This window comes from Antechinus flavipes, chromosome 1 (assembly GCF_016432865.1).
Source record: "Antechinus flavipes isolate AdamAnt ecotype Samford, QLD, Australia chromosome 1, AdamAnt_v2, whole genome shotgun sequence".
NCBI lineage: Eukaryota > Metazoa > Chordata > Mammalia > Dasyuromorphia > Dasyuridae > Antechinus > Antechinus flavipes.
Genome location: NC_067398.1, coordinates 341,412,986 through 341,429,575, shown reverse-complemented (window position 1 = coordinate 341,429,575; position 16,590 = coordinate 341,412,986). Strand labels below are relative to the sequence as shown.

Here is a 16,590-nt window from a genome sequence, read left to right as displayed (position 1 = left end):
TGTTTTGAAATGGTTGGAGCCCCAGTTAATTCTCAAGAGAATGTTTTTGTATCTTTTGGCCTGAATAACAATGTGCTCAGGGCTGGGAGCTTGCCAAGATCTGCAACATAGGTTAGCTTTATAAAGCAGCTTTTAAGGATTCTCTATAAAAATCTATGAATGAACCAGTTGATTATTCAGTGGTACCCTTCCAAACACCATGACTGCTATCACTTATTTTCCTAGTGCGGGAGATCTATGTTCCTGAAGAATTGTTGCTAATCTAAGGATTTAAATTAGTTATTCATCTTTGTGGCAGCAGAATTTACATTACTATGTTCCTGGGCTGTATGTAAATTTTCTTTGATGGAAAAAAATTAAAATTCAAAGGTATGAATGTAGGTTGTTGTTTTCAATATAGAAATCTTTCCTGCATGCTAAGAGGAAGGATGGTCTTAGCCTCAATTAAATTTAACATATGCTAAGAATTATCTTCCATTTAATGAAAAGACTGAAGATTAAACAAATCTCTCTCTCAAAATGTGGTACAGTAGAAAAGCCATTTAAAAATACTATTTTCCTCATTCTATTTTAGTCCCTTCTACTAAGCTTCTGGGAAATGGTTCCCTGACTAAGGAAATATGGAGTAACCAGCTCTTTCAAGTTGTTGGTAGCCAGGGAATTCAGATTTCAAAACTGACCTTTCTTTCTACTTGTCTCCTTCTGGCTATAGGTGGTATCCTTGGAGCAGTGTTCAATGCCTTGAATTATTGGCTCACAATGTTTCGAATCAGGTAAAAGGTCCCTTATATTATATTCATACAGAAAATGACACAGAGAAAGGAATTTCAATACTTGTCATGTGATCATCGTTCTGAAGTATGTCTTAGACTGGAATAATACAGAGAAATAAGGGAGCTGGAAGACGGATAACAGGTCATAGGAAATGGAATAACACCTAGACACTGACCTCAACTATTTCTCTTTTATATTTATCTGAATCCAACCCAGGAGGGGCAAGTGGAGTTTATCATCTTCTCTTGTCTTGATGTATTTAATAAGCTATTGATGCTTTCCCTTTTTTGGACTGGTTAAACACAGCCCTACTTGGATGAGAAGATAAATTGTTTCCTATCAGTTTCAAAGAGTTTCTCCTTATTGATATTCTGTTACATTATTTAAGATAAGCAGGAAAGCACAGGGACTTTCACAGTTTTTACATGAGTCAACCTGTAACTTTGAGAAAGGAAATGGTGTGGTTACTATTTACTGCTTTATTGTCACCAACTTCTCCAATTAACAAAAACCATTGATAAGAGAAGGGGATTATTGCCACAGTGTAATATTTATTTGAACTTGGCTGTAGAGTTCTTGTAATCAACACACTAACATATTCATTTATTTAGGGAGGAAGAGATACTGATAATATACTTATATATTTATATATCCTCTACTTAAGTAAAGATCTAGCTTGCTTGATATCATGTCCCTTAGGGACACTTCTTTTAAGTAGCTAGTTGATGATGTCTTAATTGTAATTTTTGTGATTCTGTCATTGATCTAGGAAGGCTTATCTTAAGCTGTTTTGATTCCACAGGTACATACACCGCCCCTGCCTCCAGGTGATTGAAGCCATGCTTGTGGCTGCAGTCACTGCCACAGTTGCATTTGTATTGATTTACTCCTCTCGGGATTGTCAGCCACTTCAAGGGAATTCCATGTCTTACCCACTTCAGGTAAAAGGCTGGAGCCATGGATCCAAGATGGATCCCCCCAATAGTCAGGACCTATAATAGAGCCTATCTATATCTAGGTGGACATTCCCAGGGAAAGTCCCTCTCACTGTCAAATAATCATTTGCCCAACAGAAAGGCATTCCTCTAAGACAATTTATTTCTCATTATTGAACTAGTTTTATTTTAGATGAGGAATTACTATATTAACCAGGTAGTTTGGGAAGAGTTAGAATAGATCTGTCATGGGTACCCTGAATGCTCTTCTCTTTAAGCTTTTATAATGACTCTATAAGTAGTAAAAATAAGTGTTTAAAGCATCTAGGACCATGCTTAGCTCTCACTTGTGAGACCAGTGGAGTAAATGTGCCCAGTAGCAGGCCAACTCTGCCACAGGAGTCAGCTTGCCTTAAGCCTGCTTGTTCTTGCCTTTACCCTATTGAAAGGTAATAGGGGATAGTATTGACAACGTCTTACAGTTATGAGTTGTTACAAAACTCATCTAGACTCAAGGATGTGGCCTCATAAAGCTGAATTAGGTAAGGAATCAGATTTTATCAAGCCCTCCAAAAAGTATTAATGATATTCATGTGAGCCTCATTCTGTTTCCTGGTTGAAGATGCATGTATGTACATACATACTGCCTGCAGATCTTGTTTCTTTACTGATCTTCAGAATAGTTAGACCTGACCACATTGTATTTGTTTGTACTGAAGAAATTCTTGATCTATCTTTACTGAAGAAGATACCAAGTTTGTGTTTACCCAGAATATTCTAACAAAGATCTTGTTTTTCTTTCTGTTCTTCAATCCCATAGCTGTTCTGTAAAGATGGAGAATATAATTCTATGGCTGCAGCCTTTTTCAACACCCCAGAGAAGAGTGTTGTCAGCCTTTTTCATGACCCCCCAGGTCTGTTACTTTGATCAATATGGCTTCAAGCTAGAATCAGAATTTGACCTATACTTTTTCCCATGATGAGAACTGATTTGGAGAATGGGAGAGTGTTGGATATATGAACTGTTGTTAAATTTTCCTATTTCTTGACACTGGCCCTCCAGAGTATGAACAGAACTTAGTGGGAAATGGAGAGTGGGCAGGGAGGGGGCTGTTACAATGACCCTCAAACCCAGAGTCTTCACATGGCAGTTTATTCAGTTTTATAAGATAGGATTTTTGTCTGGCAGATGGGGAAGAAAAACTGTGGGAGGTTTGCAGAGCACAGGGAGGGAGAGTTGGACAGAGTAGAGAGGAGGAGCCGTTGGCTTGTGTTTTTGTGCTTCTCGCAGGAGTGATGGACTTGGTCAGTCTAATAGACTGTCTTCCTTCCTTCCTGGGGAGTGATCTGCTTTTGGAGGCTCTGGGGTCTTTCCATCATTTAGTAGAATTTCATTTTCCCAAATGACTTTACCTTCTGTGAATTGTTTCTGGGATTTTAATTTTGTCAGCACATTCCCCAAGTCAAAATAATGTTCTATGGTGACCATATTTTTTCTCATTTTCTCTGACAACCAAGCATTTAATGAAAAATCATGATGTCTCTATTTAGCTTCATTAATAGTGTAGATATGAGACAGGAGAGAAGATGGTAGGGCAATTACCTCTGACTTACTCTGTAGCTTTGGACATAATGAGTCAGAGAACTCTAGAGCTAGAAGGGTCCTTGGAGATTATCTAGTGTGTCTGCCATACATGAAAGAGGAGAAAATTCTGACTCAGGAGAGGGAAAAGTAAGTTACTTGCAAAGCCAACCCCAAGACACCAAGTTTAGTCTTTCCCCTTTGTCACATATCTTTTTAAAAAATGTATTTATTTATTTTAAAGCTTTTTGTTTTTCAAAATATATGCATGGACAATTCTTCAACATCAATCCTTCTAAAATCCTGTGTTCCAATCCTCTCACCTCACTTTCCCCACACCCTTCCCTAAATGGCAAGTAGTCCAATATATGTTAAACATGGTAGAAATATATGTTAAATCCAATATATGTATACATAGTTATACAATTATTGTGCTGCACAAAAAATAAGCAAACTAAAGTGCAAGCAAACAACTACAAAATGAGTGAAAATGCTACATTGCCACGTATCTTTTAATCATTTATTTTCTCTGCTTTTTATTTCTTATAAAAATGGAGTTGTTCCATGTAAATATCATATATTTACAAATATAAAATATTTACTTTTTTTGAAATGTTAGTTCAGAAATCAAGTTGTTGGTAGTTAAACTATCCCAGCCCAGACTCTGTCCCAATCTGAGATATATCCTAAGTAAGTTGTTTGCATTTCTGGCCTTAGTTCCTTTGCCTGTGATGTACTCAGGTACATATCTCTTTTAATTCTCCATGGGTAACAGATGCCATCAGAAGTCAGTGCATCTTGAAATCTGTTATCTGCTCAATTTTGTTTTCACTTGTAGGGACCCATCTGCAGCCCTCTCTTGTTCTCATTAAGATCCCAAGAAGCAAGCCTGAATGTTGTGTGATATTTCCTGTATGTTTGTGACTATGACTTAGGATATCTACATTCCCCTAGAAGCTTTGGGAAAAGTTCTTCTGTGGTTGCCAGCAGCAAGAATGTAATTCCAGATGTCTGCATTCAAAATAATTTTTAAACTTTTTTTCACCTGGACCTTAGTAGCTTCTTAATTGGCCTTTCTTTACCACCTTCCTGAATTCTAATCAGTATGGGAGGAATAGAGAAAAGTAGCCTGGGTTAGGTTCCCTTTTTGCCAACCTCAGTTGTGCTGTTTTTGGTGTATTGAGCAGGGGCTGAGGCTGCTCCTTAGAGCTATCTCAGTGATGGAGGAGATCTCATCTTCTTCTCCTCTGACTTCTTCCCTGCCTTCCGCCACTGGAACACATCATTGTAAGCAGAAGTATTCCCTACCTGTCACAGACAGTTTATGAGTATAGCCTTTGTGGCCATATCCTTCTGGTACCTTTGGTCTGGTATTTCCTCAGTACTTTTAAAGAATAACCAAGAAAACTACTTGTTACCATGGTGCCAGGATTTGATTGAGATTGTCACATGAAAGTTGAAATAAAGGAGAAGATTGTGTCTTCCCACAGGGTGACCTCTTCACAAATTGCTTCTTATCTTCTGCCTCAGTTTTTCCATTTCTAAAATAAAATTTTTCCTTTAAAAAAAAAAAAACGCTGTAGGGTGTGCTTTGAAAGGGGATGGAGTGACTGGAAAGATTTGGTTGAAGATCAGTCCTTGATCTAGATGATTGGAAGATTTAAGATGAGCTACGATTTTGTTATTCATTGTGCTGTTTACTTTTTTGTGGTCAGCAATATCCAAGCAAAGTTTTCACTGCTTCCTTTCTGGGAGAGGTGTGGTGTTTTGTTGGGGATAGATAAGGCTAATGCTTCCCAGAGACATGAAATTTGAGGAGAGGCCTTTGGTACGTCCCCCAACTCCTCTGCCTCTTGTATCTTCCCTAGGTAGTTACAACCCCATGACCCTGGGACTCTTCACTCTGGTCTATTTCCTACTGGCATGTTGGACCTATGGGCTCACTGTGTCTGCTGGAGTCTTCATTCCGTCCCTTCTCATTGGTGCTGCCTGGGGAAGACTTTTTGGCATATCACTATCCTACCTTACCAGTGCTGCAGTGAGTATCTCTTTTGCTCTTACAGTTGACAGGCCCTGGAGAGCTCAGCTTTTAAGATGAATCAGGCATAAGAGGAAAATTAAGCATAAATAGATACATTTTGAAATGTCCGCTTATGCTACCTAAAGAGAGAAAAGGTGGGTTCTCTAGTTAAGTACTTAGTGTATAACTTAGAGTTACATCTTTTCTTTTTCTTTTAATTAATTGATATTTTCTCATCAGTAACTTGCCAACAAATATCCTCAACCCCCCCCAAAGTGTAATCCCCCCCAAATTCTTCATTGATATTAATATAAATACAGCATGTGTTCCTTAAATTTGACAATATGGCACTAAAATTCTCCTTTGTATTGAGTGGCATTTTGTTGCATCTTCATGTTTTTATTTTTATCATTATGGTGAGCATAGGAGAGGCATTATGGGTAGAAAGCCAGCTTTAAATTCTGAAAAATCCAGGTTCATGTTTTGCCTCTTACATACTGGTTGTATTTTGTTTCCTCTGTCAGAACCCCTAAGCAACTTGCAAATATAGATACAGATTAATTTCAGATTTGCAAAAGTAGAGAGTGTCTATATCAGAAGTCCCCCACACTGAAGAATTCATAGATTTAGACTTTCTCTACCTGCCTTATCATGGCAACTCTCAGCCCCCAAAGCCCTCATAGATAGCATTATTTTGTCTCTGCTTTTGATCACCTAGCATTTAAGCACTTCAGTTTTCCAGGCACTGGGAATACAAAGAAGAGAAAACCGATTCCTACCTTTAAAGAACTTACATGTTACACATTAATGTGTAAATAAATATACATATACACAGCAGAGCGAAGGGAAGGCTCTAACAGTTGAAAGTGACATTTGAGCTGAGTCCTGGATCTTCCTATGTTTCTGTATATTTCTTATAGTCCTTAGAATGATATCTTTTGTCCAAACTCTGTTAATAGACCACAGTGGGCTAGCAGATTGGGTGAAATGCTGCTTAATAGGTATGGGTTAATATTGTTATAGTTGCCCAGGATAGGATGGCTTAAGTTCTCAAAGTCGGGAAAGAGAAAGGGCATGATTTCAGGTATAGAAACTCAATTTGGAAATATGATCTAGTTCAGGGTTTCTTAAACCTTTCTACTAGCAACCCCTTTTCTCCCAAGAAATCTTTATATGATCCTGTATATATAGGTATACAAATCAGACATTTACTTATAATAAATCATAATTTCATGACCCACAATGTTACATGACCTTTTATGGGATTGAGAGACACAGTTTTAAGAAACTGGGATCTTGTCCTCCTGATGTGGGGAATCCATTTTTATCTCAGAGAAGATTGTCCAAAATTTGGATTTGTCAGTCATTCTTCTTTTGTGCTAAGCAGCAGGAAGCCAAAGACTTGGAGTCTCTGGTGGTCTTATTTATCAGTGCTCTGACATTTCTTGTGTTTGTTTCTTCTAATTGTAGATATGGGCTGACCCTGGCAAATATGCCCTGATGGGAGCTGCTGCCCAGCTTGGTGAGTCCTTTTTCCATAACATGAATGCATTCCAAGGAGGGAAGGTAGGATGGAGCACTTAGCTGCAAAGACCAGGAGGATCAGGGCTTAGCCTTTTGGTCTCTCTGTACCTCAGATACATGTCAAGAAGAAACACGAAATTTGATTTACTAAAACTAAACTGTTATGGAAAAGTAAAAGAATTCAAAAGAATTGATTTTGACCTGAAAATATAGGGAATACACTAACTCCTTTTATTTTCCTCAGGTGGCATTGTGAGAATGACCCTGAGCCTGACGGTCATTATGATGGAGGCTACAAGCAATGTGACTTATGGTTTCCCCATCATGTTGGTTTTGATGACAGCAAAAATTGTTGGAGACTTCTTTATTGAGGTTTGATATGGAAGGAGAAGAACAAGAAAATTGTTTTGGATTTCTCAAGAGAACAAGACGTTCCTTTTCAGTCTCTCATAATTTTGGGGTTTCTCATTAGCCACGTGTCCACCTAGGTCCCTTTTTCACAATGTAACAGTGTATTCTCTATGGAGTCAAGTTGTCAGATCTAGTAGAGAAAAGATCTTCATCCCAAATGTGCTAAAGAAGAGCTCCTCCTATCTACTTCTCTGATAGATTTCACTAGCCTTCAGGAAGCAATGATGGGTACAAAAACTCTGCTGTGTCTCATTTCTGCTAAAGGAATCACTGAATCTTTCTATCTTGAAAGTTCTGTGTTGGTGGGAGTAGAGATGATTTCCCTCTTCACCTCACAGGGAAATATTCAGGCTAAATAGGTGATTATTGTGATACCTTAAAGATTAATAATATTTAAGCTTGCTCTGGTAGTTCTCTTCTTGAAGATGATTTGTAGTGAAGTGGCCAGGGTTAAAGGGACAAGATGTCAGTTAATCCTGCACTTACAGAGCATCTGCTTTGTGCCAAACAGTCTGCCAAGCCCTGGGTATACAAAGATAGGTAGAAATTGTCCTTGTCCTCAAGTAGCTTACAATCCATTAGGAGAGAATATGCAAACAACTGTATACAAATAAATTAGAGACAGGATAAACTGGTAGTCATCTCAGAGGAAGGAATGCACCACATTAAGAAAAACTAGGAGAGGCTTCTTGCAGGTGGGATTTTTGTCTGAAACTATGAAGAAGCAACAAGAAGAACACAGGTTCCATTAGTGAACATAGAGATAATCATCAGCAGCAGGAGGCCAACGCTCAAATCTGGCTTCCCTATTGGAAGAAGGTACAATCATATATTAGTTTTGTTCTGTCTTTTCTTTCCAGGGCCTTTATGACATGCATATTCAGCTGCAGAGTGTTCCCTTCCTCCACTGGGAAGCTCCAGTTACTTCTCATTCACTCACTGCCAGGTAATGAGCCTCTTTCTGGCCTTCTCCCCTTGGCCTTTCTCTATAAATCTTAGCCTTAAATAGAAATGACCAAGATGTTGGTGACTCAGACCATGCTTGGTAATGTATGTTTCCCAAGGAAATAAGTTGACAAAAATGCACTATTTCTATAACTTCTCAATTCAGTCTGGGATAAGGTTGATAAGTCCTGTGGTTGTAGAATCTGCCTCTTTTAAATGGGGAGTGGAAGACATGATATTTCTAGTAGGGGTCTTGCTGTTCTATTTGTATAAATTCTAGGATTCAGAAATATTGAAAATGTCATTGTTGTCCAACAGTCTATAGCTGTAGGATGAAACTGGTCTATAAAATACTATTAATTAGCTTTGACAGTTACTAAAAAAGAGTAGTTTTTTCCCTTTAGCTATTCTGAAATAGAGACAATATTGAGAAACCAGTGGTATAAGTCCAGCTTCTGTGGTTCATGACCCCATATAGAGTCTTGTGACTGATTGTGGGGTGTGAAATTAAGATTTGTTATAAGTAAATGTTTGATATGTATACCTGTTTTATATATCTATATGCCCAGGGTCATGTAAAAATTTCTCAGGTGAAAAGAGGTCACTAGTGGAAAAAGTTTCAGGAACCCTGTTCTAAAGTGATGGCTTTTTCCCACAGCTGCATGCTAAGAGTGCCTCTTCTTCCTTTGCTTTCTTACCAGAGAAGTGATGAGTACACCAGTTACCTGTCTACGGAGAAAAGAGAAAGTGGGAGTAATAGTGGATATCCTCAGTGACACTTCCTCCAATCACAATGGCTTCCCAGTGGTGGAGTACTCTAATGACGCCCAGGTAGAGGACAAATTTTACCACGGATAGGAAAAAAGTAGCATCTACCCTGATAAATGACCATTAATGCCTTAATTAAGGAGAAGACAAATTTATGTTAGATGAATAGTTCAGGCAGATTGTTTTCATTTCACAATTTGGGTCCTGGTGGTAGCCTCATCTAATTATGCTAGACAGATAATCAGAATTGAAATTAGATAAAGCAAAATCCAAGGATTTTCATTTCTCTATTTTCTTAGATAGTTCATTGCTATAGTCTTTGCTGTGGCTCATGTACCTGGGAGTGGGAGAGAAGGAATTAGAGCCATTCCTTTGAGATCTTGCATTGCCTCCTGAGAAGGAAGTCTGATAATAATCCAGACTCTAAATCTTGCTTCTGAGCATCATATATGGACAAAAGATATTCTCTTTTTACAGCCAGCAAGGTTACAGGGCTTGATCCTGCGCTCCCAGTTGATTGTCCTCTTGAAGCATAAGGTATGATTTTTCACAAGGCCTTTTATAAAATGTCATCAAAATCCTAAACACCAGGTGTAGACATTCCCAGACCTTGCAAATGATCCCCCATTCTCAGCTGTAGCAGTTTCCCTTATATTTGGTGGTATTTATTACCTTCCACTTTGAAGCTCAAGTTTCAAAGACTACATCACAGCAACAGAAACGCCAAGTATGCAAAATGCCCCCTCCCCACTATCTGGAGAAACTGTGCCCACTCTTTTCCCTGGTGATACTACTACTAGTTCTGAATCTCAGAAAAAATAGAAAAGGATCTATATGTACAAAAATATTCATAACAGGTTTTTATTGTTGTGGTGGCAAAAAAATCGATAATTGAAGAGGTTCCTGTCAATAGAGAATGTATGAATGAGTTGTGGTATTTGAATGTGGTATATGGAATATGATGGAATATTGTGTTGAAAGAAATTATTTCAGAGAAACCTGGGAAGACTTGTATGAACTGAAGTAGAGTGAAGTGAGCAGAACAGAGAGAACCATAATTTGTATCATAATAGTAATATTGTAAAAACTATCAGCTCTGAAAGACTTAGTAACTGAACTGCAAAGTGACCCACCACAGTTCCAAAGGACTCCTGATAAAATGGGCTACTCACATCCAGAGAGAAAAAAGTGATTGACTCAATGCAAATGGAAGCTTATGGGATTTTTCCCCCCCTTTTTTTTTTATTTTTTGGAAGGGAGTGGGACATCTAATAAGGGACTTTGTTTTTTATGACTATTTGTAATAGGCTTTGTTTTTCTGGCCTTCTCAATAGGGAAGGCAAAAGGAAAGGGAGGGAAAGAATTTGGAACTGAAAATAAATCTTTGTGCACCATCTCTGGTGCAGTGTCTAAGAGAGATGCTGTGAAATCAAAGGATGCTTTTTTCTTCTGTCTTCTACTTTAGGTATTTGTGGAAAGAGCCAGTCTGAACTTGTTCCAGAGGAGACTGAAATTGAAGGACTTTCGTGATGCCTATCCCCGATTCCCACCCATCCAGTCCATTCATGTGTCTCAGGATGAAAGAGAATGTATGATGGACCTCACAGAATTCATGAATCCCTCCCCATACACAGTGCCTCAGGTAACTGGCTAGTATGTTACAGAAATGGGAAGAAGGTTGGCACCAGAGCTGCTCCCTAGACCTCTTACCAGTTCAAGAGGCTGAAAAATAAATGCATCCTTCAGTAGGTAATGAGTAGAAAACCATTACATTTCTGTGACTCTTGAGGAATCTTCCTGAGGGCTTTTTCTGTCTTATACAAAATAGACAATGTCTTCTCCAGTCATATGAGAGAAAACCTAGACTGAGAGAGTATTTATAATTCAGTATTTTAATAATGTCTGTCACTTGCACATGTATAACCTTTGTTGCAATGCTTACCCTCTAAAGGAAGTTGGAGAGAAAGGAAGGATAGAATTTGGAACTCAAAACTTAAAAAAAAAAGTTTAAAAATTGTTTTAACATTTAATTGGGAAGGAAATTATTTTTAAAAATGAAAAACACACATAGATTAGTAATAATAATAATAATGTCATTTACAAAGTCCTCTTTTAAATACATTTCCAAATATTAAAACTGGTCCAGAGTATGGTCTCCCTGAAAGAAAAAATTGCAGTCACCCCAGGAGACTGTAAGTTCTTTTAAAGCAGGGATTTTGATTTTTACCTTTGTTTCCTCAGCCCTTAGCATAGTACCTTATGTGTGTTGGGCATTTAATCTTTTTTGAACTCTAAGAATCACACTGATGTGGAAACCTGATTTCGGGCTTTGTGACTATGGGAGATGCCCACTTCACTCTAACACAAGAAAAATAGGAAGTGGGACAATACTCAGGGCTTCCTTCTCAGTTCTGCCAGGCCTCAGCAGTGCTTCATGACCTTTCTCCAGGGTTGACCAGCAGACCTATGAGATCTAAGTCCTGCCCAGCTCTGTAGAAAATGTCTTTGTGATTGAATGCTTTCTTTGGGAAAACTGAAAATTGGCAAGGTGATCTGAAGACTAAATAAATGTTTGACTTATTTCTAGGAGGCATCACTTCCGAGAGTATTCAAGCTTTTCCGAGCATTGGGACTGAGGCATTTGGTGGTGGTAGATAATCATAATCAGGTGAGTTTGAGCTCAGGGGAAAATGCATGTTCTGCATTAATATACTATTAGGTCATCAATGACTAGGATAGTCTTTGGTAGTTTGTCTTATCTCTTTCTTTAAATCCTAAATCCCCTCTCCTGAAGGAGTCTGTGACAATGCTGTCAGTTCCCAATCCTTTTTCCTTTGATAAAAAAAGTGGCTTCCCAGTAAGAGATTTCAGATAGATGTGGTTTCCTTAATCTCAAAGGCTGCCATCTCTGAAGGCCTTGCCTGTTTTTGTTGTTGAGGGTGGCTGTTCCAGTGCGCCGATTGTACCATCTATCCAAGCTTCTCATTCCCTTGTCAGGGCCAAGAGTCAAATACTCTTGATTCTCTTATTCTTTTGTATCATTTCAACATCCAGATTGGCAGAGAAGGCTAAGCATTTCATAGCAGTTGTTCCAGTGACACAGTCAGAAGTTTGGTCCCTCTGACATATCTCCTTTGGTTCTTCTGTCCTTACAGGTGGTTGGGATGGTGACGAGAAAAGACCTTGCAAGATACAGATTAGGGAAAGGAGGTTTGGAAGAGCTGTCCTTGGCTCAGACGTGACGGACTTGGCATCATGTCTCAGACGCTGCAGGGCAAGTGTCACTGACCACTGGAAACCCTCTGCCACCTCTTCTTTAGCACTCATCTGAGGCCTTGTTTCTCTGGAGGCCATGGAAGTGAAAAGTCCTCCCAGACTTCCCAGCTTTCTCCCAAGTGCAAACCTGGCTCCTCCAGGTTCTACTTCAGTGTTTTAATTTGATGTACATTGTGGGTAGATTTGTTTACATTTTAATGTTTTTCTCTGTGGTTTATCGCCATTGAATTCAATTTTTATTCTGTCCTTTTATGTTTCTTTACCTGAAAGGATCAAATAAGTTTAACTTTCTAGTTATTCTCGACTGAAAGCAGATGGGTGAGGGAGCTTGTTGTCCATGCATACACGTGGGGGGCAGTCCCACTGCACTGAGGAGAGTCAGTCTGTTGCACCTGCTGTGTTCCATTCCTGCTAACCCCTGTGGCCATAGTAGTTGAATTTGGCCTATTTGTTTTGCACAATCCTGGGAATTTCCTAAAAGAGTCCTGTGACTTTGGTAGATGCTTCAACTTCTTCCCCTGTACATTCCCCATAACCAGTCTGTGCCTCCCTTCTTGGTGTGGCAGCAGGAGGCCTGCCGGCTCAGTGCTTGACTGGCCTGTCTCCAGAACAATGGTTGGGTTTGGATTGGGCCAAGGGAAGTGGCCTGAGGACAAGAAGTGCTCCACACGCTGACATACCCGAGGTGGAACTGGGCCTAAGAAAAACTTCACCTACCCCCCCAAGAGAGCAGCGCCAGGTGTTACTGCCACCAGTGACGTCCCCTTCCTTCCAGCATTGGCTCCTTGTGGGCCAAGGGGATCTTGAATCTGTCCTCCCCCTCCTCCGACAACAGACTTCAAAGCCAAACAAATCTGGTTATGGCAACAGTGGAAATGTGAGATGTGGCCATCCTTACTGAGGCGGCTCCTGACCGTGGATGGGCAATCAGCTGTCACTGTAGATTCCACGTCTGTCCTCCGCTGTCAGGTTGGCTGGCCTTGCCCCACCCATCTTCTCTGGTCAGTGAGCTCCAGAATTAGAGCATCCTTCTGTGCACTCGCAGAGTCTGGACTCTGCGTCTTGGTAGCAGACATGGCATCTCCTGTCAGCCCATGTCGGTGCTTGTGGCATCGTTCCTTCCTCCCTGAACTTTCCCCTGCTCCCCTGCCCATTGCAGAAGTTTGAGTCTTCAAAAGGAAGGCCATTCAGTCAGAAACACTTTTAAAGTATTTTTTAGGTGTTTGATACACACTATATTTATGTCAATGAAAGGTACTTAGATAATGAATCCTTTGGGTTTTAGCATATGACTTTTCTTAAATGTACTTATTCTTATTTTCCCCAACTATTAGAGCTGGGTATAAATGCACAGCATACTTTGTTCAGCATATACCTACTATGAGTTATATTGAGCTTTTTAAAAACTTTAAAAAAGCCTTTTTAAAAAGGCTCTTATTGGGTACCTCTCTTGGATTCTTAGTTCCTGTTTATGCCAAGCCCTTAAAGTACTAAAGACCATGTGGCCTGTGACTTATCTTAGAGGAACAGCTCTGGCATATCTTTTAATAATGGACAGGAGTCCCTGGGGCTTCTTACCTTCATTCATAAATTTCTTCCTTGATAGGTAAAGACCAGCTCTGCCCATATCATCTCGGGTAGCGTGCTGTTTTTGTGGTACCAGTTTCTTTCTTCCTGTCCTCCAACCACTACTCCTTGGCGTGTATTCTTGCCACCTTACTGCAGAGCTGGCTGTGTCTCTTTGGCCTTCCTCACTGCCACAGCCTCAAGAGGCTGTCTTCCCCATACTCACTCTCATGTGTGTTTTTATTTATCTGTGCTTGGGGAGAGAGACCTGCTTTAATGAAGTTCAGGTTTGGGGGTTCCTTCTGTCGCTAACCCCTGCACAGATTAGTTCTCCAAGCTTCAGGTAGTCCTTTTAAGAATGTTTTAAGTGTTCCTGTGGCTCTGCTCCTCCTGTTTTCTGTGAGAAGCAGCACACTTTGGTTTATGTTTTTATAGTTTGTACAGATGTTACATTTTGATTTTATCTCTGTTGAAAGTTGTGGCATCTTTAATGAGTGAAGAGTAGGGGATTGTCAACTTTGCACTTCCTTCAAAAGCGTGTCACTGCAATCCTTTAAGCCCTTACCCAGATCATGTGCCAAGAAGGAAATGGGAAGCTGGGAGGTGGGCAGGGGTCAGAATATGTATGATTATAAGAAATAAAGGGATTGAAGTCAAGCTTCTGGTGCTGGATTTTTTTTCCTTTTCAGTCAGGATCATGACCTTGAGCCAAAGCTGGCTGGAGCATGTCTAGTTTTTGAAGTTGATGGTCTGCTGACCAATAAATCTCCTAGTAGGGAGGGTCTTGCACGCAGGTGAAAAATGCTTAAATTTTGCAGCTGTGAGCATTATCATGAGTCCTGATAAACAAGACTACCAAAAGAAACATTAGAGCGGGACCCAAGATGACACTTATGACCAGCCAGCTCACTAGAAGGGAGTCTGTTCTGCTGAGCCTCCCTCTGGCTAGCCTCCCTGCTCTCAATACCAGTTATTACTCCAGGCCAAGCTCCCAATCTGAGGAGTGACCATGACTTTAGTTCTGGCTTATCAATAACTTTGTGCCATTTGGGTCTCAGGTTTATTTTGCCAATGCTTTAAAATACCAGAAAGGGTAAAAAAAATTCCCCCCTCCTGGAGGTCATTGTCAACTCCTGCAACCTTTCTGGTGATATGAGATGGCTCGTGGAAAAGTGACATCTGCAATGGGGGCTTTCTGATCCTTTATTCCTCTTGCTCCAGACAAACAAAGCAAATAGTGTCTTGGACAGAGACAAGTGTACTGACGCCACAAGCAACCATTTCCATTGTTTTAGGTGAGGCATCCTGGCTTAGCAGAGGAGATGCTGGGAAACACAATTAGCTCTGTTGTGACCCTGGATAAGTCACCCTCACTGAGCCTCGTATTCCACATCTATAAAATTAGGGTAGGAAGACCTGCTTCATGTAATTAGTGTGCAGATCCAGCGAGCAAAGCGTGAACAAGGTACTTGTATAAATGTCAGGTCTTTAGGTTAAAACTTCCCTATTAGCAGACCAGATACATTTCTGATAGGAAAATGACCTGTTATCAAGGCCAGAATTTCTCCCTATTTCCTGTGGGAGGGGGAGGTAGAGGGTATGAGGATTCGTGATTTGGTTTTTACAGTTGTGACCATTAGCATTAACCCTACTGAACAGACCATTAGAGAGAGACATTTGTCCAGTCACAGCACAGGAAAACCTATGCCTTGGTTGAAAACATCAATCAGTCGATCAATTCCTGCAGTCCTAGGAAGTGGAGAACCAAGGCTGAGCCTTTTATGTTAGAAGAGAGCAGAAGGGTTAGGTCGGCTGTTAATACTCGGCCTTCAGGACGAAATCACTTAGCTTTTGTCTCCCTATGCAGGAGAGGAGGCATCGGTAGTATATAGCAGATGATTAGATTCTTGGTACTGGTGTAATTGGTGATAAGTCATGCACCAGCTTCTTAGTAAAGAGAGTATAAACTGATGATGAATTTTATGCTGCAGCACAGTCTTCATTCTTTATGATAAACTGATTTTATTGGGGAACTAAAAAAAAAATGTATCTGTGGAACATTGAAGTCTCAATTATAAAATCTGTGAACTATAAGAGATGTTTTTGTATTTCAATAAAAAGTTAATTTTTACTTCTGTGGTATTGTAATAGATTTTCTTCTCCTAGATTACTGCTTCCACCAAGTGGAGACACTTGGAAGCACGGTGTCATCTTTCCAGTTTCAACTCAGTCTGTGATAGATACCCTTGCTTAATGTTTTCCCTCATAAGCCATTTAAACATTCTTGTACTTATCACAACCGAGGTGCTAGAAATTAAGGATTTCTGTCCTTGCCCACAGAGGGATGTGTAGCGTCAAGTAAGGAAGGTGACTTAAGGACAGAGATGGGACCAGAACATACCTTCTTAAGCTGGGCATCTATCCTTTCAAACTATCTTCCACATACACCTTTCTTTGATCATGCAGCTTGTAAAGACCTCTAAAAAACAGAACTGGTGCATCTCTCTTTGTCATACCCTTCAGTATGAGATCTAACAATTCACAAGTAGGATTTTGCTTTTAAGATTAAATCTGTAATGTGGGAGCAAAATTAGTTCCCTCCTGTTGAGAGTTAGAACTTGAAACGGTTGGTGAACCATCTCATCTTCATAATATAATTACTAGTAATTAAGGAATAGCCCCTTCTCTAAGTTTCTCTTGATACTCACAAGAGCCCCCATTCTTCCTCATTCGCACTGGGCTTATTAAGCCACCAGAAGTGGTTTATACAGAACCCTTCCTTGATGTCG

At 39.9% G+C, this 16,590-nt stretch overlaps 1 protein-coding gene across 1 annotated transcript in view; it reads left to right on the top strand.

The window, feature by feature from the left end:
* The window catches only part of CLCN7 (chloride voltage-gated channel 7), a 55,282-nt gene extending 40,824 nt beyond the window's left edge, over positions 1-14,458 (top strand). Inside the window, exons 14-25 of the mRNA XM_051969414.1 lie at positions 713-773; positions 1,577-1,715; positions 2,530-2,623; positions 5,160-5,329; positions 6,782-6,833; positions 7,080-7,207; positions 8,107-8,192; positions 8,893-9,022; positions 9,437-9,496; positions 10,425-10,601; positions 11,547-11,627; positions 12,115-14,458. Coding sequence (XP_051825374.1) covers positions 713-773; positions 1,577-1,715; positions 2,530-2,623; positions 5,160-5,329; positions 6,782-6,833; positions 7,080-7,207; positions 8,107-8,192; positions 8,893-9,022; positions 9,437-9,496; positions 10,425-10,601; positions 11,547-11,627; positions 12,115-12,201 — 1,265 coding nt within the window. The 3' untranslated portion in view covers positions 12,202-14,458. The remainder of the gene's footprint in view (positions 1-712; positions 774-1,576; positions 1,716-2,529; positions 2,624-5,159; positions 5,330-6,781; positions 6,834-7,079; positions 7,208-8,106; positions 8,193-8,892; positions 9,023-9,436; positions 9,497-10,424; positions 10,602-11,546; positions 11,628-12,114) is intronic.
* The last annotated feature ends 2,132 nt before the right edge of the window (positions 14,459-16,590 follow it).